We start from the raw sequence: 25,251 nt of genomic DNA on the forward strand, positions 1-25,251 counted from the left end.
TGTGCCACAACCATTTATGTAAGTGATCAATTTCCCATTGGACTAAAAATGTAACATTTATCATACATTCAGTTCTCATTCACACTCAAGATTTGTGTCAGAATTTTCATTTCTGTTCATGTCTTCTACTTTTCTACTCCTATGTAAATAAAATATTGATTTGATTACAATGGCTTTGACTACAATGTGGGAGCCAATTTTTACCTCAGTCTTCATTTTTATATTCACCTTGTTATTCTCAGGCAATTTTTTCTTCTATGTGAAAGTTAAAATCATTGTATAATTTCCCAAAAAGAATCCTATTGGTATTCTAGTTGGCAATGTCTTATGTTTATGTTAAGTTTGAGGGAAGTGGTAAATAGTTCAAGTATAAGTTAATCAAGACCATTTTGTTTCCAAGTGAACAGACTTGAAACTCCAGAGCCACTGAAGTAAAAGTTAGACTTATTTGCATTTTCATTCAAATGGGAGATAATTTTGTAAATTTTGATATTGTTATTTTAACTCTATTAGCTTAATTAATGTCATCATAGAAAACACAAGCATTTGACCAAATGAGATCCATTCAGTGACTAACTGGCAAAGCATGTCATTTATTAAAGGTTATTTTTAATGACCTCGAATATGCTGTTTTCTCTCTTTTATTACTAAGCACTGGGAAAGATGTCTCCCATGACATTTCAGGAAGCGGAATAGATGTCTCTGCATAGCTCTCACTCTTTCAGCCTCAGAAAAGCCTCAGAAGGCAGGTATGGGTATGTTCTAGAAACTCTAGTCTACCAACTGGTAAGAAATCAGTGGTGGGGTTGATGGTGATGAGAGAGGGTTGTCTTGACCAAAGCTGTGATAAGAGCAGCTTTTAGAGTTTGTTGAAAATATCTCTACACTAAAGGGAAGGATGAAAAACAGGGATTTGGAGAATTTGATCTAAGTCAGTAGAGGGTTTTTCCTCCTTGGTGGATCAAAGCAGCTGTGGAGGGTCACAGAAAGGTTCCAGCCTCTAACCTTTTTGTGGTAACATTTATAAAGCGTATAGAAAAAGCAAAATAATAATACTAAGAAAATAACTTTGAAGGCATGGGAAATGGCCAAATGCAGGTAGACACTGTTACAGAGAACTTGACCCCTAAGATGAGGGGACCACACTGGTCTTATCTCGATGTGGCTTTTCACATTAAGGCACTATCCAGTCATGTGGATGCAGGAATAGCACTCACCAGATATTCACAGTGTCCTGTTGGGGGAGAGAGGGTGGAGTTTGGGACAACCAGAGATGGGAAAAATTTACAGGGGAGCTCCACAAAATAAAAGAGCTACAGAGTGGGGAGATGGGGTGGTGGGGATTTGGAGGGTTGGGTACCAAAAGCTCTGCATTTCTTCCTTCACATCCTTTACTGACCCTGAACCGTGTAAGCACAGGGCACTCTCCAGAGGGTTGCAGGAAAACTTTTGCAGAGGCTGAAAGAACTGATCAGAGATATCAGCAGTTGCCCATGGTAGCAAAGAGAATTGCAAGTTCCAGTCCATCAAGTTAGAAGACCTTGGTAAACTTGTACATTCACACTGAAATTAAAAAGGGTCATATTTTAGGAGTAAGTATGGCATCTCAGGACTAAGAGACTTGCCCTAGAAGGAAGAACAAAATTAAAGCAAACCCTTGCTAACAATGTCTAAAATCAAGCCTTTCCAAGGCAAAAGTGATCTGCCAGTAATTTAAGGGCCTATTGGAACAAACTCAAAGTTCTGCAGAAGATACAATATCCAAAGCCACTACAACATATACAATATCCTGTACCCTATTAAAAATTCTTCTTTTCAAACAGATAAATATAAAGCTATAAAATGTCCTTTTGTGCATGTTTATCTGTATCTCACACATTGTTACCTGTTTTTTTTTTTTTTTTTTTTTTTTTTGAGATAGAATCTTGCTCTGTTGCCCAGGCTGGAGTACAGTGGCATGATCATGGCTCATGGAAGCCTCAACCTCCTGGGATCAAGCAATTCCTCTACCTCAACTTACTGTGTACCTGGAATCACAGGCATGCACCACAACAACCAGCTTAATTTTTTAGTTTTTGTAGAGATAGAGTCCCACTTCGTTGCCCAGGCTGGCTTCAAACTCCTGAGGTCATGCAGTCCTCCTGCTTCAGCCTCCCAAAGTGCTGGGATTACAGGCATGAGCCACCATGCCTGGCCCATATCTTAAAATATTCTGCTTTCTGGGCCGGGTGCAGTGGCTCACGCCTGTAATCCCAGCACTTTGGGAGGCCGAAACAGGTGGATCACGAGGTCAAGAGATCAAGACCATCCTGGTCAACATGGTGAAACCCCGTCTCTACTAAAAATACAAAAAAAAATTAGCTGGGCATGGTGGCACGTGCCTGTAATCCCAGCTGCTCAGGAGGCTGAGGCAGGAGAATTGCCTGAACCCAGGAGGCAGAGGTTGCGGTGAGCCAAGATCGCGTCATTGCACTCCAGCCTGGGTACCAAGAGCGAAACTCCATCTCAAAAAAAAAAAGAAAAAGAAAAAAAAAATTCTGTTTTCACTATCATTCCATTTAAAATACTTTCTGTTTTTCTTGTGATGTCTTTTTTCACTCATAGACTATGTAGAAGTGTGTGTTAAAATTCCACGTTTGAGTATGTTCTAGAAACTACAGTATTCAATAGGGTAGCTATTATCCACATGTGGCTCCTAAACACTTAATATACATGGGTACATCTGAGAAACTCAATTTTAAATTTTATTCAGTTATCATTAGTTTTAATTTAAATTTTGAAACAGTGTAAAATATTTTACCATGAAACACAACTTTACAGTTTTGGTAGAATATATTTACCTCTAACTGTTGCATCATTTATGATATTACAAATCATTCCTGACTTATGATGGTTTGACTTAGGATTTCTTGACTTGATGATGATATGAAAATTCTGTGCATGCAGTAGAAAGCTGTGTGATACCTTCTCACGTGGCTCAGTGGCAGCAATGAGCTGCAACTCCCAGTCAGCACAGTGTATTGTGTTCCCAAGCATAATGACCAGTAGGTTGGGTTTATTGAGAGCATGTGGGACTTTCAATATTTTACCTTACAGTGGATTTATCTGGATGTAACCCCATTGTAAGTTGAGAAGCATCTGGGCCAGGCATGATGGCTCACCCTTGTAATCCCAGCACTTTGGGAGGCTGATGCTGGAGGATAATTGGCCCAGGAGTTCAAGACCAGCCTGGGCAACATGGTGGAATCTCTGAAAAAAAAAAGAAGAAGAAGAAAATTTATATATAAAATAAAGATGCACCTGCATTCGACTGCAAATGTGTTGCCACATAGATTATTTTCAGCATTATGTATAAATACATCACTGTTCTAGTCAGTGTCAATGGATTGATTTAGTTTGAATAATTTTTTAATCAGGACATAATGTCTTTATTTGAATATTTTATGTAGACAGCATGAGTTATAGTTATACCTATCTATGTTGTAACTGATAAAGTTAAATGCTAATTATTATTTTATTTATAACACAATTAAATTATTTTTAGCTTAAAATAAGCATAGACAAATTTTTAATTTTGAAGTGAGGGCATAACACTGATGCAGAATTGAATGGAGATGATTAAGCTAAACTATAGATGGGCAGAAAATATGCTGCAAATTTCATCATTAATAGTCATTATAATATGCCACAGCACAGCAAAACAAAATTTGAAAACCCCACCTTGTTTGTTGTGTAAAATAATTGGAAATATAATGGAGTGTATTATATGAAGAGACATTTTTCAGTAGTTACCTAGGGTACTTGACAAAAAGCTTTCTCTCAACAATCAAAAACAGAATCAACAAAGTTAGTCACCTGGAGCCAAAATTAAACATCCAACAATGAAAAACTAAACCATTTTTAACAGGATCTGAGCTTGTGACTGACAGATATAAAACTTCGATTATTGCACACACACACGAAAATTTTAGTTGGAGAGAACATAAAATAAATTATTCAGTTATAGAAAGTTTTGTTGGAAAATGTGGTGGAAAAAACTAACGAAATTAAATGTATAGGAAACATGAAAAATCTTCCACTAAGGCAAGATTTTAAAAATAATAACAAAGACTAACAAAAAAATGTCCATAGAGGCAAGACTTTTTAAATAATAACAAAGACTAATTGACCTAAAATTGGAAAATTCACAAGTATTTTTCTTGAGCAGTAGATGAGAAGTGTGATATTTAAGTGGCATCATCTTGCAAAGACTTTGGAAATGTTTTACCTCAAAATTTATGAGAGATGTAAAGTCAAGACAAAAATATGAATTATTGGTATAGATTATCTTAAAATCTTTTACACTCGTCAAATAAGAATTTTGCTAGCTATTTGGCACAAGTCCCTTGTGATATAAGTAGTCTTATTATCATATTTTATGACCCAGGACTACTGAGTCTGTTATTTCTGAAAATTATTTTGCCTCCATTGTTTCCAAAGGGCATTTCGTATTCCTCTACTGATACAAAGGAGTCAATTAGGAAAATTGAACACATCTATGTATTAAAAGTAGGATGTACTTTTGGTCCAGGGAATTAGAGACTGTCACACACTTTGGAGAGCTAGGAATTCACAGGCCCAGGGAAGCTTATCAGTGCACAGAGCTGGTGGCTTTCAGGTGCTCTTCTGCTGTAACTTGCATCTGTGGTTCACCCATTGTCTCTTTGCTGTCATTGCCAGAGAATGGTCCTCTTTCTTTCTCATCCACAACCCAAATCTCACCTGAGTGCCTCTTGTTGGCTCTCTTATGCTCCATATGGGGAAAAGGATGACAAGAAATGTCATTTCAGGCTCTTTTTCTGTGACTCAGAGAACTTAAGAGAATTAGTGACAGGGATCCAAGATGGCCAAGTAGGAACAGCTCTGGATTGCAGCTCCCAGTGAGACCATGAAGGGTGAGTGGTCGCTGCATTTCCAGACAGATTTTTATTGCCCACAGACCAGGAGATTCCTGGGTGGAGGAGCAACACAGGTCCCCAGCGCGGTGGTTCTCCACATAAAAATTCACAGATCCAGGCGCCATTTCAGCTGGCGACTGGAGTGCCTGGGAGACAGAGTCGCTCATTCAACTGATAAAAAGGGGACTGAAGCAGAGAGCCAGGCCAGGAGATTCCCGGGCAGAAAAGCACCACAAGTCTCCAGTGAGGCTGTTTCAGCCAGCACAGCGGGTATCCATGCAAAATCTCATACAAATCTGGGTGCCTTTTCAACTGGTGACTGGAATGCCTGGGAGAGAGTTGCCTGTTCAACTGCAGGAGATTCCCAGGCAGAAACACACCACAAGTCTCCAGCGTAGCTGTTTCAGCTGGCAGAGCAGGTCTCCACACAAAATCTCACACAAATTCGGATGCGTTTTGAACTGGCAACTGGAATGACTGGGAGACAGAGTCACCCATTCAACTGAAAAAAAGGGGACTGAAACAGGAAGCCAGGCCAGGAGATTCCTGGGCAAAAAAGCACCATGAGTCTCCAGCGTGGCTGTTTCTGCCAGCACAGCGGGTCTCTGCACAAGAACTCACACAAATCCAGGTGCCATTTCAACTGGTGACTGGAATGCCTGGGAGACAGAGTCACCTGTTCAACTGAAAAAAATGGGGTCTGAGGCAGGGAATCAGGTGATCAGGATTGGCTGGTCCCACCCCCACAAAGACCAGCAATCTGAAATGCTCTGGATTGAGAGTTTCACACCAAGCACAGCCGAACATGGGATGGTCCACCTCTGTGGGGGAGGGGTGTCTGCCATTACCAAGGCAGTCCACCACTACTGAGGTTGTCTGCCATTGCTGAGGCAGTCCACCATTACAGAAAGATTCCGCCACTAGAAGTGGGCTGTCATTGCCAAGCCAGTTCTAACTATACCCCTATAAACAGGACAGCAGGGAAGTTCACATGGCAGCTGGGCAGGGCCCACAGCAGCTCAGCAATGCTTCTGGTGGCAGATTGTGACTAGGCTGCCTCCTCGCTGGGCAGGGCATCCCTAAAACAAGGCAGCAGCATGACAGAAACTTATAAATAAAGCCCCACCTTCCCAGGACAGAGCACCTGGCAAAAAAAGGCGGTTATGAGTTTTGCTGCAGCAGACTTAAATGTACCTGCCCAGAAGCTCTGAACAGAACAGCAGAGCTCACAGCTCAGCACCTGAGCTCCTATGAAGGACAGACTGTCTCCTCAAGCAGCTCCTGGACCCCCGTATATCCAAAGAGTCACCTCAAAAAGGAGAGCTCGAACTGACATCTGGTGGGTATCCTTCTGGGACAAAGATAGCAGAAGAAGAAACTGGCAGCAACCCTTATGCTTCTGCAGCCACTGCAAGTGATCCCCAGGGAAGCAGGATCTGGAGTCAACCTCCAGCAGTCCTACAGCAGAGGCCTGACTGTTAGAAGGAAAACTAAGAAACAGAAAGAAATAGCTTCATCATCAACAAATAGGATGTCCACTCAGAGACCCCATCTGAAAATCACCAACTACAAGGACTACAGGTAAATAAATCCACAAAGATGGGAAGAAACCAGTGCAAAGAGGATGAAACCACCCAAAGCCAGAATGCCTCTCTTCCTCCAAGGGATTACAACTCTTCACCAGCAAGGGAACAAAGCTGGATGGAGAATGAGTCTGATGAATTGACAGAAACAGGCTTCAGAAGGTGGGTAATAAGAAACTTCTCTGAGCTAAAAGAACATATTCTAACCCAATGCAAAGAAACTAAGAACCTTGAAAAAAAGGTTTGATGAAATGCTAATGAGAACAGCTTAGAGAGGAATATAAATGAATTGATGGAGGTGAAAAACACAACACAAGAACGTCGCAAAGCATACACAAGTTTCAATAGCCGAATTGACCAAGCAGAAGAAAGGATATCAGAGGTTGAAGATTAACTCAATGAAATAAAATGAGAAGGCAAGATTAGAGAAAAAAGAGTAAAAACAAACTAACAAAGTCTCCAAGAAATATGAGACTATGTGAAAAGACCTAATCTACATTTGATAGGTATATCTGAATGTGACAAAAAGAGAATGAATCCAAGCTGGAAAACACTCTTCAGGATATTATCCAGGAAAACTTCCCCAACCTAGCAAGGCAGGCCAATACTCAAGTCCAGGAAATACAGAGAACACCACAAAGATATTCCTCAAGAAGAGCAACTGCAAGGCACATAATCGTCAGATTCACCAGGGTTGAAATGAAGGAGAAAATGCTAAGGGCAGCCAGAGAGAAAGGTCAGGTTACACACAAAGGGAAGCCCATCAGACTCACAGCAGATCTCTCAGCAGAAACCCTACAAGCCAGAATAGAGTGGGGGCCAATGTTCAACACCTTTAAAGAAAAGAACTTTCAACCTAGAATTTCGTATCCACCCAGACTAAGTTTCATAACTGAAGGAGAAATAAAATCCTTTATGAACAAGCAATTACTCAGAGATTTCATCATCACCAGGCCTGCTTTACAAGAGCTCCTGAAAGAAGCACTAAACATAGAAAGGAACAACCAGTACCAGCCACTCCAAAAACATACCAAATGGTAAAGAGCATCAACACAATGAAGAAACTGCATTAACTAATCAGCAAAACCACCAGCTAGCATCAAAATGGCAGGATCAAATTCACACATAACAATATTAACCCTAAACGTAAATGGGCCAAATGCCCCAATGAAAAGACACAGACTGGCAAATTGGATGAAAAGCCAAGACCCATCAGTATGCTGTGTTCAGTAAACCCCTCATGTGCAAGGACACACATGGGCTCAAAATAAAGGGATGGAAGAAGATTTGCCAAGCAAATGGAGAGCAAAAAAAACCAGGAGTTGCAATCCTAGTCTCTGATACAGTGTACTTTAAACTAACAAAGATCAAAAGAGACAAAGAAGGTCATTACATAATGGTAAAAGGATCAATGCAACAAGAAGAGCTAACGATCCGAAATATATACACACCCAATACAGGAGCACCCAGTTATATAAAGCAAGTTCTTAATGGCTTACAACGAGACCTAGACTCCCACACAATAATAATGGGAGACTTTAACACTCCACTGTCAATATTAGACAGATCAATGAGACAGAAAATTAACAAGAATAGCCAGGACTTGAACTCAGACCTGGAACAAGCAAACCTAACAGACATTTACAGAACTCTCCACCCGAAACCCACAGAATATACATTCCTCTCAACACCACATCACACCTACTCTAAAATTGACCACATAATTGGAAGAAAATCACGCCTCAGCAAATGCAAATGAATGGAAATCATAACAAACAGTCTCCTGGACCACAGTGCAATCAAGTCAGAACTCAGAATTGAGAAACTAACTCAGAACTGCACAGCTTCATGGAAACTGAACAACTGGCTCTTGAATGTTGACTGGATAAATGATGGAATGAAGGCAGAAATAAAGATGCTCTTCAAAACCAACAAGAATGAAGACACAACATACCAGAATCTCTGGGACACATTTAAAGCAGTGTCTAGAGGAAAATATATAGCAATAAATGCCCACATGAGAAACAAGGAAAGATCTAAAATTGACACCCTATCTGAAAATTAAAAGAGCTAGAGGAGCAAGATCCAAAAAAACTCAAAACCTAGCAGAAGACAAGAAATACCTAAGATCAAAGCAACTGAAGGAGATAGAGACACAAAAAAACCTCCAAAAAATCAATAAATCCAGGAGCTCATTTTTTAAAAAGATCAACAAAATAGACAGACCACTAGCCAGATTAAGAAAAAAGAAAAGAGAGAAGAATCAAATAGATGCAATAAAAAACAATAAAGGGGATATCACCACAGATTCCACAGAAATTCAAACCATCATCAGAGATTATTACAGACAACTCTTTGCACATAAACTAGTAAACCTGGAAGAAATGGATAAATTCCCAGACACTTGCATCCTCCCAAGCCTAAACCAGGAAGAAGTTGAAATCTTGAATAGACCAATAACAATGGCAGAAGTTGAAGCAGCAATTAATAGCCTACCACCCAAAAAAAGCCCAGGTCCAGATGGGTTCACAGCCGAATTCTACCAGACATACAAAAAGGAACTGGTACCATTCCTTCTGAAACTATTCCAAACAATCCAAAAAGAGGGAATCCTTCCCAAATCATTTTATGAAACCAACATCATCCTGATACCAAAACCCGGCAGAAACTCAGCAAGAAAAGAAAACTTCAGGCCAATATCAATAATGAACATAGATGGAAAAATCTTCAATAAAATACTGGCAAACCGATTGCAACAGCACATCAAAAACATTACCCGCCATGATCAAGTAGGCTTCATCCCAGGGATGCAAGGCTGGTTCAACATATGCAAGTCTATAAACGTAATTCACCACATAAATGGAACCAAAGACAAAAACCACATGATTATCTCAATTGATGCAGAGAAGGCCTTTGACAAAATTCAACAGCCCTTTATGCTAAAAACTCTCAGTAAACTAGGTATTGAAGGAACATGTCTCAAAATAATAAAAGCTATTTATGACAGACCCACAGCCAATATCATACTGAATGGGCAAAAACTGGAAGCATTCCCTTTGAAATCTGGCACTAGACAAGGATGCCCTCTCTCACCACTCTTATTCAATATAGTATTGGAAGTTCTAGCCAGAGCAATCAGGTAAGAAAAAGAAATGAAGGGTATTCAATTAGGAAAGGAGGAAGTCAAATTGTCTCTATTTGCAGACAACATGATTGTGTATTTAGAAGATGCCATCATCTCAGCCCAAAATCTCCTGAAACTGATAAGCAATTTCAGCAGTCCCAGGATACAAAATCAATGTGCAAAAATTACAAGCACTTCTATACACCATTAATCAGCAGAGAGCCAAATCAGAGTAAACTCCCATTCACAATTGCTATAAAGAGAATAAAATATGTAGGAATACAACTTACAAAGGATATGAAGGACATTTTCAAGGAAACTACAAACCACTGCTCAAGAAAATAAGAGAGGACACAAAGAAATGGAAAAACTTTCCATGCTCGTGAATAGAAAGAATCAGTATTGTGAAAACGGCCATACTGCCCAAAGTAGTTTATAGATTTAATACTATCCCCTTCAAGCCACCATTGAATTTCTTCACAGAACTAGAAAAAACTACTTTACATTTCATATGGAACCAAAAAAAAGCCCATGTAACCAAGACAATCGTAAGCAAAAAGAACAAAGCCAGAGCATCACTCTGCCCGACTTCTAACTATACTACAAGGCTACAGTAACTGAAACTGCATGATACTGGTAACAAAACAGATATGTGGATCAATGGAAAAGAATAGAGTCTTCAGAAATAACACCACACATCTACAACCATCTGATCTTCGACAAACCTGACAAAAACAAGTAGTGGAGAAAGGATTCCCTGTTTAATAAATGGTGTTGGGAAAACTGGCTAGCCATATGCAGAAAACTGAAACTAGACCCCTTCCTTACACCTTATACAAAAATTAACTCTAGATGGATTAAAGACTTAAACATAAGGCCTAAAACCATAAAAAAACCCTGAAGAAAAACCTAGGCAACACCATTCAGGACACAAAAATAGGCAAGGACTTAATGACTTAAACACCAAAAGCAATGGTAACAAAAGCCAAAATTGACAAATGGGATCTAATTAAACTAAAGAGCTTCTGCACAGCAAAAGAAACAATCATTAGCGTGAACAGGCAACCTACAGAATGGGAGAAAATTTTTTGCAATCTATCCATCTGGCAAAGAACTAATATCCAGAATCTACAAGAATCTTATATAAATTTATAGGGAAAAAAAAACAACCCCACCAAATGTGGGCAAAGGACACTCTCAAAAGAAGACATTTATGCAACCAACAGACATGAAAAGAAGCTCATCATCACCGGTCATTAGAAAAATACAAATCAAAACCACAATGAGATACCATCTCATGCCAATTACAATGGTTATCATTAAAAAGTCAGGAAACAACAGATGCTGGAGAAGATGTGGGAAAAAAAGAATGCTTTTACACTGTTGGTGGGAGTGTAAATTAGTTTAACCATTGTGGAAGACAGTGTGGTGATTCCTCAAGGATCTAGAACCAGAAATATTATTTGACCCAGCAATCTCATTACTGGGTATATACGCAAAGGATTATAAATCATTCTGCTATAAAGACACATGCATACATATGTTTATTACAGCAATATTCACAGCAGCAACGACTTGGAACCAACACAAATGCCCATCAATGATAAACTGGATAAAGAAAATGTGGCACATATACACCATGGAATACTACATAGCCATAAAAAAGGTTGAGTTCATGTCTTTTGCAGAGACATGGATGAAGCTGGAAACCATCATTCTCAGCAAACTAACAGAGGAACAGAAACCAAATGTCGCATGTTCTCACTAATAAGTGGAAGTTGAACAATGAGAACACATGGACACAGGGAGGGGAACATCACACACTGGGCCTATTGGGGGTGGGGATCCAAGGGAGGGATACCATTAGCAGAAATACCTAATGTAGACGACAGGTTGATGGGTGCAGGAAACCACCATGGCATGTATGTAACAAACCTGCACCTTCTTCACATGAATCCCAGAACTTAAAGTATAATTTTTAAAAAAGAATAAAATACTGGAAAGCAACATAGAGTGATGAAAACCAGACAGAAAGTGAAGGTGTTTAGATCCTCAGAGTAAGGAACTACACATGGCCACATCCACATTTGAAAGACTGTTCCCCTGAAAGCACTCCCCAGACCAAGGCTTAAGGGATGAGTAGAATTCCAGTATCTAATATTTCCTGAGCCAACATCTGGAGAGACAAAACTCAGGACACACATTTGACTGCTTTATTTTTCTGCCTTCCTCTCTGGCTCTTTTCCCATAGAAGAGTGGGGTTTCCATATCTTATTACATAGACTTCTGTACAAAATGTTATTGTCTGGTAACCTGGAAACCTGAGCCTTGTCATGGCAATTGGAGAAATGATAAAAGGCAGACAATCCATTCTGAAGAAAGTACTCAGGCTAACAAGGCTGAAAATATCCTATTAATATTTTTGAATGTTGGAAGCTGATTATTTCTGCAGGTTTTTCTCTGCATATCTATAAAGCAAGTATTGTATTTTCGAAAAACCTCAAGCATTAGCATGAATTTAAGGCTTGTTGAAATACGAAGTTTCTGAGGAAGTAAGTGTTGGGTGGGACCTGGGAATTTGCGTTCCTAAGCCTAACATTTAAGGCATTTCCCCCATTTCCAATGTTACTAGTAAATGAGAGGGTGCCAAAAGCCTGTCTCTCCTGCAGAATTCTGAAGGACGTAGAACACACAAAGAACTCAATCAAATCAGGCAAAATACCATCTTTTTACCAGAAGGATAAGACTTTCTAATAAAGATGGAGTAGAGACCAGAGCAGGGACCAGAGCCCAAAGTGAGTGTCTAATCCTTCCACTGGAATGGAAGGGAGCTATTCTCTATCCTAGGCCACCTGACAACCAGAGAGTGACAGCTGCAGGAGAGAAGACCAGGCAGAGCTGCCAGGAGACCTCACTGGTGCGTGCAAAGTAGAAAGAGAAAGCAAACGTGAAGGTCACATCTGGTCACCACAGGGCAAAGGGAAAAGAGAACAATCTGTTTCCTGTTTTTGAAAAGTTGAAACAATAGAAGGAAGGGGTCTGGTGGGTGTCATGTTCTCTAACATCCTGGAATTCATCAGTCATCTGCGTTCCTGAAAAGGAGACTATTTATTCAGCAGCTCCAAAGTTGCTTCCTCCTGGGTGTAGAGGGATAAATAGTTTCTCTTTCCAAACCAGAGGGAGGAGAATGGGCTCAGTATAGAAATGCCCAGTGCTGCCTTTGATATCCTCTCCTGTAACTCAAAATCTGCAGGAAAGTTGCTAAAGCCTATACAATGCTGATCACTGTTATGATGGTGGAAACCAGGCAGAAAACTGAACTTCAATTGAATGAACTTCAAGTGCATTAAATGGGGTAAGACAAGGGACAGTGGCCCATGCAGGAGAAAGTAGGGGAAGCATGAGGAAGTGAATGCAGAAAGCCCCCTGCAGGAGGGAGTTTGGACTCTGTGTGCTGTGGAAATGCAGCTTGAGCCAAGTTTGCCAGTCTCCAAGGGCAAGGGTGATGTGCAGCTGCCAAACGGGTAAAAAATATTTAATGAGTGCTTCACGCACTCCAGGACATTGGAAACCAATGGCGAACAAGGAAGTGTTCTTCATCAGCCATAATTGTAGAAGACAGACAGCAAGTAGTTAAAATATAAGATCAAAGCTATTTTGTCCTGGGTATTCCCAGCCTCAATGAGTGTGTCTTGAATGGGCTAGGAAACATTTTCCACAAAAAGGTCAGATTGATGATGAACACTTCCATATGAATACTTCAGCTGTCCCAAATCATTTGTTGTTTCTGAATCACAGAGGAGCCTCGAATGATATTTCTCATCACCTGTTACACTGTATGATCCAAGTGAGAGTCAACCATAGTGAGACATTCACATGAGATTTGGATGGTGGACAAGGAAGAAGGACCTTTCTCTGACAGCAACAGCAGAGAGACAATGAACAGACCTAGCTGCATGTCATGGCAAATGAGCGCCTGGAAACCGCCCAGGTCTGTGCCCCAGTGAGCTTTCAAGACCTCTGCCTTCCCAACCCTCCAGAGGTGGGTCAGTCTCTAATTTCCTTGATTGAAAATATATCCTACCTTTTTTTTTTTCACAAAGTGATTTATTAGGCAGAGAGAAGAGAGGGAGAGAGAGAGAGAGAGAGAGAGAGAGAGAGAGAGAGAGAGAGAGAGAGGAAAGAAAGAAAGAAAGAAAGAAAGAAAGAAAGAAAGAAAGAAAGAAAGAAAGAAAGAAAGAAAGAAAGAAAGAAGAAAGAAAGAAAGAAAGAAAGAGCTCCCACACTGCCCTGGGAATATCCTACTTTTAATACCTACTACTTGGTGTAAGTGGAGGAAGATGAAATGCTTCATGCTGGGTTCAAAAAATGGAACAGAGCATGGTCTAATAATCCTGGGTCATGAAACATGAAAATGAGACTGCTTATATAACAAGGGATTTGTGTCAAATACATGGCTAGAATTCTTACTTGACAAATGTGGATGATTTTAAAACATCTATACCATGAATTCATATTTCAGCCTGAATTTACAACACCTTTCATAAATTTGGAAATATTTTAACTCTTAACCTTTCACAATGTGGTTGTGTCATTGAAGCTGTGCTCACAATCCATCTCTGCAGAGCCCTGACAGTGAGGCAACCAGAAAAGACCCATGCAGGGGAATCCCTTTTGCCCTGTCCTCTCAGTGGCTGGGGACAGTAGCTACCAGCTGAGTTGATAGTGAACTCAAAGTGTTTTATTCAGAATGGTGCCTCAGTGGTAGGTCTTTCATGTTGTGTAAACATTTAAATACCTAGTCTTTTCCCCAATTTTCCCACAAAAGCTTTCATAACTGAAATAATATTTTCTCTTACCACCTCTCCAAATAAAAATGTGGATAAACATAAACAGAAATTTTATAGCTTTACAGACTTATGTGAGTAAAAAAGAGAGTTATAAAATCAGATATCTGAACTATCTATCTTAAGAAGAGGAAAAGCAGAACAATGATACTACTGTAATCTAGAACCTTACTTATTTAATTGGAAAACATTGGAGGCATCGCCAAGAATAAGGCAAGCAGGTCTGTCATCTCCACTACTGCTCAACATTATAATGGAGGTATTAGCCAATGCAATCAAACAAGAGAAATCAATTAGGTACAAAGATTAATTAAGAAGAAGTGACAGACAAACTGTGGAATAGCCATATGAAAAAATACTTCTCAGTCAAAAAAAGAAAAAGAAAGAAAGAAAGAAAGAACAGGCAACTCAGATGACTCCCAAAAGCATTGTGCTGAGATGAATGAACCCAATCTCAAAAGGGACTTCTTTTGCTCATCTCTAGATTCTCAGTGTCTGCTCTAGAACCAACCATGAGATACAAGAAATCAATGAGTGTTAATGAGTGCATGAGTAGGTATGAACTCGAAAAACTATTGAGAGAAGGGAGCATGCCTCACTCTCTTCTTGTACTAATCACAATGCCTAGTATTTGCCAAACCTTCTGTCTGCCTTCTCTCCTGGGAGGCAAACAGGCAACACTCTTCTTAGGGTTTTTCACATGGGCTTCTCACCTGCTCACTGCTTCTTAAGTCAGAGTCTTTTTCTTTGCCTCATCTGCAGCAGTAACCTGAATGCAAGGGTAAGAATAATAGAGTGTGTGTTACACTGAAAATAACCAATGCTGTTAAAGACTTTTTCCTATTAAACCTGAATTTTCTTTTCTTGGGGGGAATGTGTGGCTTTTTGTTTAAATATTTGCTTACAGATGGTTGTAATACAATAGGATATTAAATTCCTGTCTCAGAATTTTGGCTAAAATGTCAATGGCAAAAACAATAGACACAACATTCCATGCTCATGGTTAGGAAGAATCAATATCGTGAAAATGGCCATACTGCCCAAAGTAATTTACACATTCAACGCTATCCACATCAAGCTACCAATGACCTTCTTCACAAAACTGGATAAAACCACCTTAAACAATGAAACAGAACAGAGGCCTCGGAGGCAACACAACATGTCTACAACCATCTGATCTTTGAAAAGCCTGACAAAAACAAGCAATGGGGAAAGGATTCCCTATTTAATAAATGGTGTTGAGAAAACTGGCTAGCCATGTGCAGAAAGCAGAAACTGGACCCCTTCCTGACACTTTTACACTGTTGGTGGGAGTGTAAATTAGTTCAACCATTGTGGAAGACAGTGTGGCGCTTCCTCAAGGACCTAGAAATAGAAATTCCATTTGACCCAGCAATCCCATTACTGGTTATCTATCCAAAGGATTATAAATCATTCTACTATAAGGACACATGCACACGAATGTTCATTGCAGCACTGTTTACAATAGCAAAGACCTGGAACCAACCCAAATGCCCAACGATGATAGACTGGACAGGGAAAATGTGGCACATATACACCATGGAATACTATGCAGCCATAAAAAATGATGAGTTCATGTCCTTTGCAGGGACATGGATGAACCTGGAAACCATCATTCTCAGCAAACTGACATAGGAGCAGAAAATCAAACACTGCATGTTCTCACTCATAGGTGGGTGTTGAACAATGAGAACACATGTACACAGGGAGGGGAGCACTACATGCTGGGGTCTGTTGGGGGTAAATAGGGGAGGGACAGTGAGGGGGTGGGGAGTTAGGGAGAGATAGCATGGGGAGAAATGCCAGATATAGGTGATGGGGAGGAAGGCAGCAAATCACACTGCCACGTCTGTACCTATGCAACAATCTTGCATGTTCTTCACATGTACCCCAAAACCTAAGATGCAATAAAGACAAAACAAAACAAAAAAAAAGAAATGCCAAAGTATATTCAACAAAAATAAAAATTGTCCCCAGAAAAAAAAATAGACACAAGTACACCCACTTTTTGTGAGGTTAGAGACAGAAGCTGTCTTACTCTGAGTAATTATTTCTACAGAAATCACACATTTCATTGTGTAGTGCTTCTCTCATCTTTGAGCCTTCGCTAACTTTTGTTAAATGCATAGTCTAAGCTTATTTGTGCTTTTGGGAAATAAGGAAGAAATGTGTATACTATTTTGGGCAAAATGATTTAGGGCATGGAGAAGCCAATTTCAAGATGACAGAATATGGAAAGTTGGCATAAGTCACATGTGACCACTAGGACATATTAGTAAACCAGGAAAACATGCTTTCAGGATTTCTAGAAATCATTAAGTGTGGAAAACCCAGTAGAAAAGGGAGAGGAACTTCAACCATTGCTATCTCTATATTAAAGGGAATTTTTGCACCAACAAAACTACACAGATCTCAGAAACTTTGATTACACATAATGTCCATTGGCACATAATGAAGATCCAAGGAAGTTGTGGTCTTTGGCTGATGAATGGGTTGAAACTGTGGCTCAAGTCTTCTAGCGAAAGGGGGAGCAGGGGAAACAGCATGAAAGTAGACCAAGTCTAGCTCCAAAATTATCTTGAACTTTTACCAAAAAGCGAAATTAATTCCTATATTATTAGAAGTGGCAGTAGTATTTTCCAAGACAAAACAGGTTGTAATTCTGCACAAATATGAGATAACTGAAAAGTTTCATTATAGACACAATAAGCAAAAAATTCAATGCAGTGGGGGCAGAAGTGTGTGTATGACCTGCCAAACAACAAGTATTCAAGATGTGGAGTGAAGGAGGTGGGGTCGCAACTATCTGTTATTTCTCAAGAAAAGGAGAGAACTGGGTATTTATCAAACTGGTTAAACTGAGGTTGGTCAAAGAGTGTCTACAGATATACCTGAATATACCAATCATTGCTCTCTTATTTGTTGAATTGCTGTCTTTCACCCTTTCAGGATTTGGGGATCACTATATAGTTGAATTTGTAGAGATCTATTTTCCAGACAAGTTTCTGTTCTTTAATGAGCAAATGATAAAAAACAATTTTACTCTTTACATAACAATGGAATTAAATAGATACTCATCTAGAAATAATTCTACCATTATCTCCATCTCTAAAATTACCTACTGCAAACAAAGAATTGATCTTTCTAACAAACCATATGAGTAAGATGATCACTGTGACTCTGAATACAAAGATAAATGAGTAGAAGCTACAGGCGGAGACTATCTGCTAATACAGAAAGAATCTAGAAAAAAAGGTTTTATTAGAGGTAACATGATATAGCTTGGAATCATCTTCTTTGGTCTCTTGCATACATTTTCTCTGCGTGTCTAAGGAAGAATTCACAAGGTAGCAAGCACCAATACCTTCTGCTTTGGAGTTTCACAAATTAAAAATTTGTCCTTGTTAATCAAACATCTACAATGGACAACGGTGGTCCTTATTTATGAGCACCTGAGAGACACAAACTAGAGCACTCCAACTTTGCGAAATGAGTAAGTATGGGGCAAGGTTGCCAGAGAATATGTAGAAAATACAAACAGGTTTTCATTAAGTTTAATCTTCCATGAATACACGTGAGAAAATTGAGAAAGCAATCTTTAACACATTAATGATTAATTCGAGCATCCCATTCTGGTTCTCCACTTCCGTTCTCGCCTCTTGCTGCCTTGCGACATAGCGAGCCTCCTGTTCTGCTAGTTCCTTCACCATTTGGGCCCTTCTCCTTTCCTGCTCCATTTCATCCTTCAGCTTGCTGATTTTCTCTTCATACTCCTCTCTTATCCGTGCTTTCTCTCTCTCCATCTCCACTCTGTAGAGTTCTTGCATCGCTTGGATTTGCTTCTGGATCTCCTCTTCGGCCATTTGGTACATCCTGTTAGTGTAGCAGCCTCCCTTGTTCTCCCTCACCACGAGCTGGACCAGGGCCAGCAGCTGCGCTCTCTGGGCCTCCTGCTCAGCGCCTGTTGCCCTGTTGTTGAACGCGCAGTAGCGGTCACCAAAAATGTTCATCAAGTCTTGAATGCCTTCTGGAGCTTCCGTTAAGTAGTCATGCAAATTGGTGCCATCTAAGTCATCTTTCCGGGTGAATAGGAGAATCATGAATCTTCTAGCCCTCTCTCCAAACATTTTCAGGATCTTCTCTGTGGCCTGCTGCTCTTCCTTGGTGTAACGGCCTAGTGGGACCACCAGAAGCAGAGCGTGAGGCCCTGGAGAGGTCAGGAGGATGCAGCGACCGATCTCTTTGCACGTGTCAGCATTCTGCACCTCAGTGTCGAAAATGCCTGGCGTGTCAACCACGACAAGTTCTGTTTCATTCCATGTGCCGCTGCGTTTCTCACAATTCTTGGTAATGGATTTTGCTGCAATGCCAGAATGAAACACTTTCTCTCCAAGGATGCTGTTTCCTGTTGCACTTTTTCCTGCTCCAGTTTTACCCACTAACACAATTCTCAGTTGGGAATGTCTGGGCTCTTGGCTTCCAGGCCCTGGGATATCAAGAGAAAAAAGCCACACCGTTAGAATCTACCTCTAATAGTTTCCCCTGCAGGGTCCTCATCCTCTGTGCCCTTTTCTGTTACTGGCTATGGGCTTCTCCTGATGTTACTCCTGCACTCACAGAGAGTCCTGTGGGCCTGATGCTCATCTTGCAGTACTTGGGCAACTGGCCCTTCCCTTAATCTCCTGTCTTCAGTCCTGCTTCTCAGGATTCCCCTGAGCTTTTTAGTCTGATCTTTTGTAGCTATATAGCCCACAGAGGAAGAAATAAAATGGTTTCAGAAGAGAACTGTGAGCTACCAATAATAGCTGTTTGTTTGTTTATTTGTTTGTTTTTTGAGACGGAGTTTCACTCTTGTTGCCTAGGCTAGAGTGCAGTGGAGTGATCTTGACTCACCGCAACCGCCGCTTCGCAGGTTCAAGCAATTCTCCTGCCTCAGCCTCCTGAGTAGCTGGGATTACAGGCATGCACCCCACACCAGGATAATTTTTGTATTTTTAGTAGAGACAAGGTTTCAGCATGTAGATCAGGCTGGTCTCGAACTCCTGACCTCAGGTGATTCACCTGCCTCAGCCTCCTAAAGGCCTGGGATTACAGGCGTAAGCCACCAGGCCTTGTTTCTAGTAAGGTAGTGCAGGGAGTAACCCAAGATTTGACTTTAGAGTATCTGTAAGGGAGATTTATTTTCCCAATTTATGTTCAAAATGAACCATTTCTTCTTCCCATTAAGAAGCCAGGCAAGTGGGTTATACACCCTATCATTATTCTTAAAGCAGAGCTTCCCACGTCTAATAACCACTATCCTAGGATGAAAGAAGCATAATTTCAAAAGTAATATGACTAAGAACACTGGATACAAGAAGGCTAAGATTATCTTTAAAAACAAAAACAAAAAATGTGGGCTGGCATTCCCATTTTTATTTAGTTACCGTCACAGTGGGAGGCTCTGTCCTAAGGATATCCTGAGGGCATTGGTTGACCACAGGGAAGGGAATAGGAGAATCATGGGAAGTAAATGACAAGGCACCAAAGGCCAGCTCCAACCCTGCGAATTTCTCGGTGTTGGCAGCGTGGGGAGGACAATCCATGGAGGAAATTGTAGATACAGCCACAAGCTGTTCCTATCCCTGCATGCCTCTTTAGGATGTCGATTTGCAGCTCCTCCCATCAAGATGCTGTCTTCCTTTTCAACCACTGAGTCTGGGTGGGTCTCATGACTTGCTCTGGACTGCAGGACAGTAGAAAGCCTGGTGCGAGCAGAGACTCCAAAAGTGCGTATGCATTGTGGCTTGCCTTTTCTTTCTGCTTTTCCGGCAACTGCCTTATGAGGAAGTGTGGAATAGCCTTCTTGATGATGACAGCAAGGCCCAGTTATCCCTATTACCCTGGCTGTCTGAGAGCCTGCTAACTACCAGACACGTCCATAAGGCTATCCAAGACCATTCGGCCACATACCAGGCACTAGCTCACCCCGAGCGCCTGAGATGAGCCGAGCTGGTCCAGACCCAAGAATGGCTCAGTGAACCCACAGAATTAAAAGCCAACTAAATGGCTGATGTCTTAAGCTACTAAACTTTGGAATAGTTTATTAAAGCAGCAAAAGCTCAATTGACATAGTGAATTTCTATAGATAAGGAAGAAAATGGAGGGTCATGTGATACACTGAGTGAACCAGCCAGTTTAGTTTGTTGGTTATGGTGAGACCACCAGGAGCTGGGAAGTTACGGACCAGGGAGAGGGATCAATTCCTCCCACATTCCTCTTTCCCGACCCTCCTCCAGGCTGAAGAAACGGGCAGAAAAATAGAGAGGATACAACCAGCTGTTCTGGTGTGCCCATGTTCCAGGAAGTAAGAGATAAGAAACTGTGTCGAGCCCTGGGTCAATCAAAGGATGTTCAATCTCTCTTCTGCTTAGCTGCTACAGCCACACCATGGGCAGAAAGTGCAGAGGGTCAAGAGAAATGAAAGAGCAGGTCAAATGAGGAGGAAATGAGAAAGGAGGTTGGAAATATTTTTCTCCTGCTCGAATGGGGAGTGGCTGGCAAGGCAGAAGAACCCCCACCCCCACCTGCTAACCTCCCTGCAGCCTGGCCTGGGGAGCCCCGAACACACTCTCACCATAACTGGCCCCTGGTGGCCTGAGGTTGAATTTCACACTGCTGGATTGGGCTGTCATTGTCACTTGAACTCCTGTAGATCAAGAACACAACCATGTCATTTCAGGAAAATGGAAGCAACTAGAATCCCTGACTGCCTATAGCCAACAACTTTATTTTTTGCCGTGAACTTGCTGCATTGATTTCTCCTGCTGCATTTCCCCAAAGCCTCCTTAACCCTCCATTGACAGTTTCATTTCCAGATTGTTCCTTTTTCTTTACACAACATAAATGTTTCCAGTGCTTCCTCAGCACTGGTCTGGCCCCTTCCCCCACCTAGAGATTTGTGGCTTGGATGCTTTTGTATGAGGTCTGTAGCCTATACCCTCCTCAGAGTTCTAAACTTTTATATTCACTCGGCTTCTCCATTTGGCTGTTTCAGGGGTATCTCCAACAGAATCTGGCTGAAATTAAGCCCTGACCTCCACCTCCTGTTCTGCCTCCCTGGCTCCCCCTCAGCAGATGGCATCACCATCTAGCCCGTGGCTCCTCCAGAACCCTGGGGTCATCTACAACTCTTTTATCCTCTCTGTCTCATTGGTCCATCACCAAATCCTATTGATTCTACTTCCAAAAAAACTCAAAATTGCCCATTTATCTCCATCTTTGTGCTGATACAACCCACTGTCATTTGTTTGCAATTTAACAGCTTTCTAATTGATCATGTCCCCTTCAATCCGTTTTCTGCTCTACAATCAGATGTTATTTTAAACCTAACATTTGATATTTTTTCTGGTTTAAATTTCCTAGTGGCTTCCTATTGGTTTCAAAAATAACTTAAGTCCTTGGAATGGTCCATAGGCCCTGCATGATCAGCTTCTCTCCTCTCTCCTAGGTGTGAGCCACACTGCCCTCAAAGTCCTGGAAATCTAGGCTCCTTCCACCTTCAAGGCCTTTGCAGAATCGTCCCCTCTCTCTGGAGCACTCACCCTCCAACCTAGTGCCCAGCTTGTTCCTGCTCAGCATGCAGGCCTCAGCTCTCCAGAGAGTCTCCCCAACACCACTGTCCACCAGCAACACCCTCTGGCATGGTCCACTTGGTATTTGCACCCCAAAGAGTTCTTACAGAATATGTATTACCCTCATTCTATTATAAAGACACATGCACACATGTTTATTGCAGCACTGTTCACAATAGCAAAGACTTGGAACCAACCCAAATGCCCATCAGTGATAGACTGGATAAAGGAAATGTGGCACATATACACCATGGGATACCATGTAGCCATAAAAAAGGATGAGTTCATGCCCTTTGCAGGGACATGGATGAAACTAGAAACCATCATTCTCAGCAAACTGACACAAGAACAGAAAAGCAAACACCATGTTCTCTCTCATAAGTGGGTGTTGAACAATGAGAACACATGGACACAGAGTGGGGACCATCACACACTGGGGCCAGGGTGGGTGGCTGGCTAGGGGAGGAATAGCAGGGGGTGGAGAGATTGGGGAGATTAGAAGAAATACTTAATGTAGATGATGGGGCGATGGATGCAGCAAACCACCACCATGGCACGTGTATACCTATGTGACAAACCTGCACGATCTGCACATGTACCCCAGAACTTAAAGTATAATAATAAAAAAAGATGTGTATTACTCTGGGAAGTTATTTGTTTGATTTTTTTACTGTGTCCTCTTAGATTACAATCTTTGTGACGGGAAGATCACATATATCTTGTATTTCTTATTATTCCCTGGAGCCAAAACAGTACTGGGCAAAGAATGGTTCTCAATCATTATTTGTTAAATAAATAAATGAATAATCTCCCTGCTTCTTGCCTCTGACTGGTCACTATGTTCAGTCCACATCTGATCTGTGAAAATGACAGTCCTTTCCTTTATTAATTAATATGTGGTATTATAGAAACATGGTATAAATGTTAAATGTTTTATTTCATTGCTACCTACAAACATTTTGCAATGGAGAAAGATATTTGAAGAACTCTTATTGGAGCAGACTGTGACCAGAACAGGCAGAAAATGGTAGTTGTTAAGGACAGAGTCACCTTGTAGGAAGCCAACGAACATGAAACACTGTGAAAAGCCAGATCTTTCTTTTGAAAGAATGATTATTTCTTTATCCTTCAAGAATAGGGTGTAGGAAATGGCTTCTTGTAAACAAAGAAGAGAAGTCATAAAATTTTTAAAAATCAGTGGCTGGTGTTAGGAGAGAGGATAGGACACCAGCAACAAGAAAACAACGCTGTGACACTGGGTTTTTGTGACATTCTTTGGGTGTTTCTTCACATCCTCATTCTAGTACATGGGCTCCTTAATGCTGCTCTGCTGTTCCTAACTCAGCGGCAAAGCCAGGAGACTGCTTTTGTAGGTGCTAACCTCAGGTGGCTGAGTTCTCCTCCCTCTGCCTAAAGAAAAAGTATTCATCAGAAGCCAGCTTCTCCTGAACTGCAGAGTCACACCCTCCTTCTACCCACGAAACGGGAGCTCAACTCCCAGTAAACCCAGGACGGTCCCGGAGGAGGCAGCTCCCTAACTGGCAGTTCTGAGTAGTCAGTTAACCCGGTAACAAGACCTCAGACCGCAGAGCCTCCAATCTTGACCTGGATGCAGTCTTTGTGGGGACGCATACAGACCTGTTCCCCTTACACATCCCAATGTTCTTCTCCCCACCAGCTCCTGCAGAACTAATTCTGTCCGCTCACCCAAATTTATCCCTAGAAGAATCAAAGTTCTGTATAAATTCCGAAACAAGTGAAAGGAAATCTTTATTTGTAAAACAAGTATTCTCTTGAAAGAGGCAATAATTTGTAGGACTCAGCCTTCAGAACAGAATACAACCTAAAATTAACAAAGACAGGAAACAGGAACCAATGAGAATATAGTCTGAAAACATGTTTACCAGACATTTTAAGATACAAGTCCTCTCTTCACCAAAATTGCAAATTTCTCCCAACCCCCATCACACATACCCCTATTCCTTTACCTGGAAAATCTGGGTCCTGCACGCCTCTCTGATTTTGTGCACAATACTAAGCCAGAATGTTAAGGAGGAGGAACAGAGAGGAAGTGAGGGGAGGAGCTGTCCAGATTTACTTGTGCAAGCGACCTGCCCACCTAATCATCCAGCAGCTCTAATAGAACTTTCTGCAGGGGTGGGATTGTTCTGCACTGTCCAGGATGGCTACCCTTAGCCACATGTGACTACTGAGCACTTGAAACGTGACAAATGTGACTGTAGTTCTGAATTTTAAGTTTTATTTTGTTTCGATTTATTTAAAGTTAAACGGCATTAAAGGGATGATAATGGACTGTGGTAATGCAGTGTTGAGGATAGGGATGCAGATGGACATCTCTGAAGAGCATGGAGCGTACAGATATGTGTACCTCATATTAACATTCAAGATAATTCAGAAAAGAATATTGATTAATATACCCCATTCTGTGCACGTCAGCCAGCCTCTTCTCCCGGCCACACCTGTCCTTGCTCAGTAGGCTCATCACACGGTGGTAGGGATGGGGTCTGTGCATAAATACAGTAATTCTGACTCTCAGTTTCTGAGGTCCAGCTGGCTTCAACCACTGCTAACTGACCAACCTGTTAAGAGCTAAGGCCAACGCTGAGCCTTTGACCCAACACCATATCCCAGGGAGATCAGTCAGCCACCTGGTGGCATGTCCCACTTCCATGATAGAAAGAGCAGAGCCAATGTATGATAGCAGAGTGGATCTTCCCACTATTAATCCTAATGAACCATGTGAAATTATGGCTTCCATTTCCCACAACTTTGGGTTCTATTGACCTCAGTTCCCAAGAAAAGAATGTTTCTCTCATGAATGCAATGTTTTAGTAACAATATAGGAATGTTCAGGTTATGTATTTCTTCTTAAATGAGCTTTGGTAGTTTCAAGAAACTTCATTATTTCATCAAATGTGTTGAATTTATTGGCCTAAAGTTTTCCATGATATTCCCTTATTATCGTCTTAATTTATAGAGACTCTGTAGTGATGTAATAATTGATACTTTATATTTCTCTATATTTTTTTCATCCACCTGGCTAGAAGTTTGCCAATTTTATTGAACTTTTTAACAAAACAGCTTTGGGTTTTATTCATTTTTTAA

The 25,251-nt window shown here is 41.1% G+C and overlaps 1 protein-coding gene and 1 long non-coding RNA gene across 2 annotated transcripts; both read right to left on the reverse strand.

Annotated features, from left to right (window-relative positions):
* Positions 1-589: 589 nt before the first annotated feature.
* LOC141580004 (uncharacterized) lies at positions 590-15,915 on the reverse strand. Its single transcript, XR_012511991.1, has 3 exons — positions 15,205-15,915; positions 3,090-3,249; positions 590-1,563 (listed from the first exon to the last, which is right to left on the reverse strand). It is a non-coding gene; the product is annotated as an uncharacterized LOC141580004 (long non-coding RNA).
* A 1,839-nt stretch (positions 15,916-17,754) lies between these two features.
* On the reverse strand, positions 17,755-24,643 carry GIMAP4 (GTPase, IMAP family member 4). The gene is made up of 3 exons (XM_003929846.3): positions 24,114-24,643; positions 21,129-21,200; positions 17,755-18,998 (listed from the first exon to the last, which is right to left on the reverse strand). Exons 2-3 carry the CDS (start codon positions 21,184-21,186, stop codon positions 18,067-18,069), a joined length of 990 nt encoding a protein of 329 aa, XP_003929895.1. The 5' UTR covers positions 21,187-21,200; positions 24,114-24,643; the 3' UTR covers positions 17,755-18,066.
* Between the last annotated feature and the right edge of the window lie 608 nt (positions 24,644-25,251).

This window comes from Saimiri boliviensis, chromosome 10, assembly GCF_048565385.1.
Source record: "Saimiri boliviensis isolate mSaiBol1 chromosome 10, mSaiBol1.pri, whole genome shotgun sequence".
Lineage (NCBI taxonomy): Eukaryota > Metazoa > Chordata > Mammalia > Primates > Cebidae > Saimiri > Saimiri boliviensis.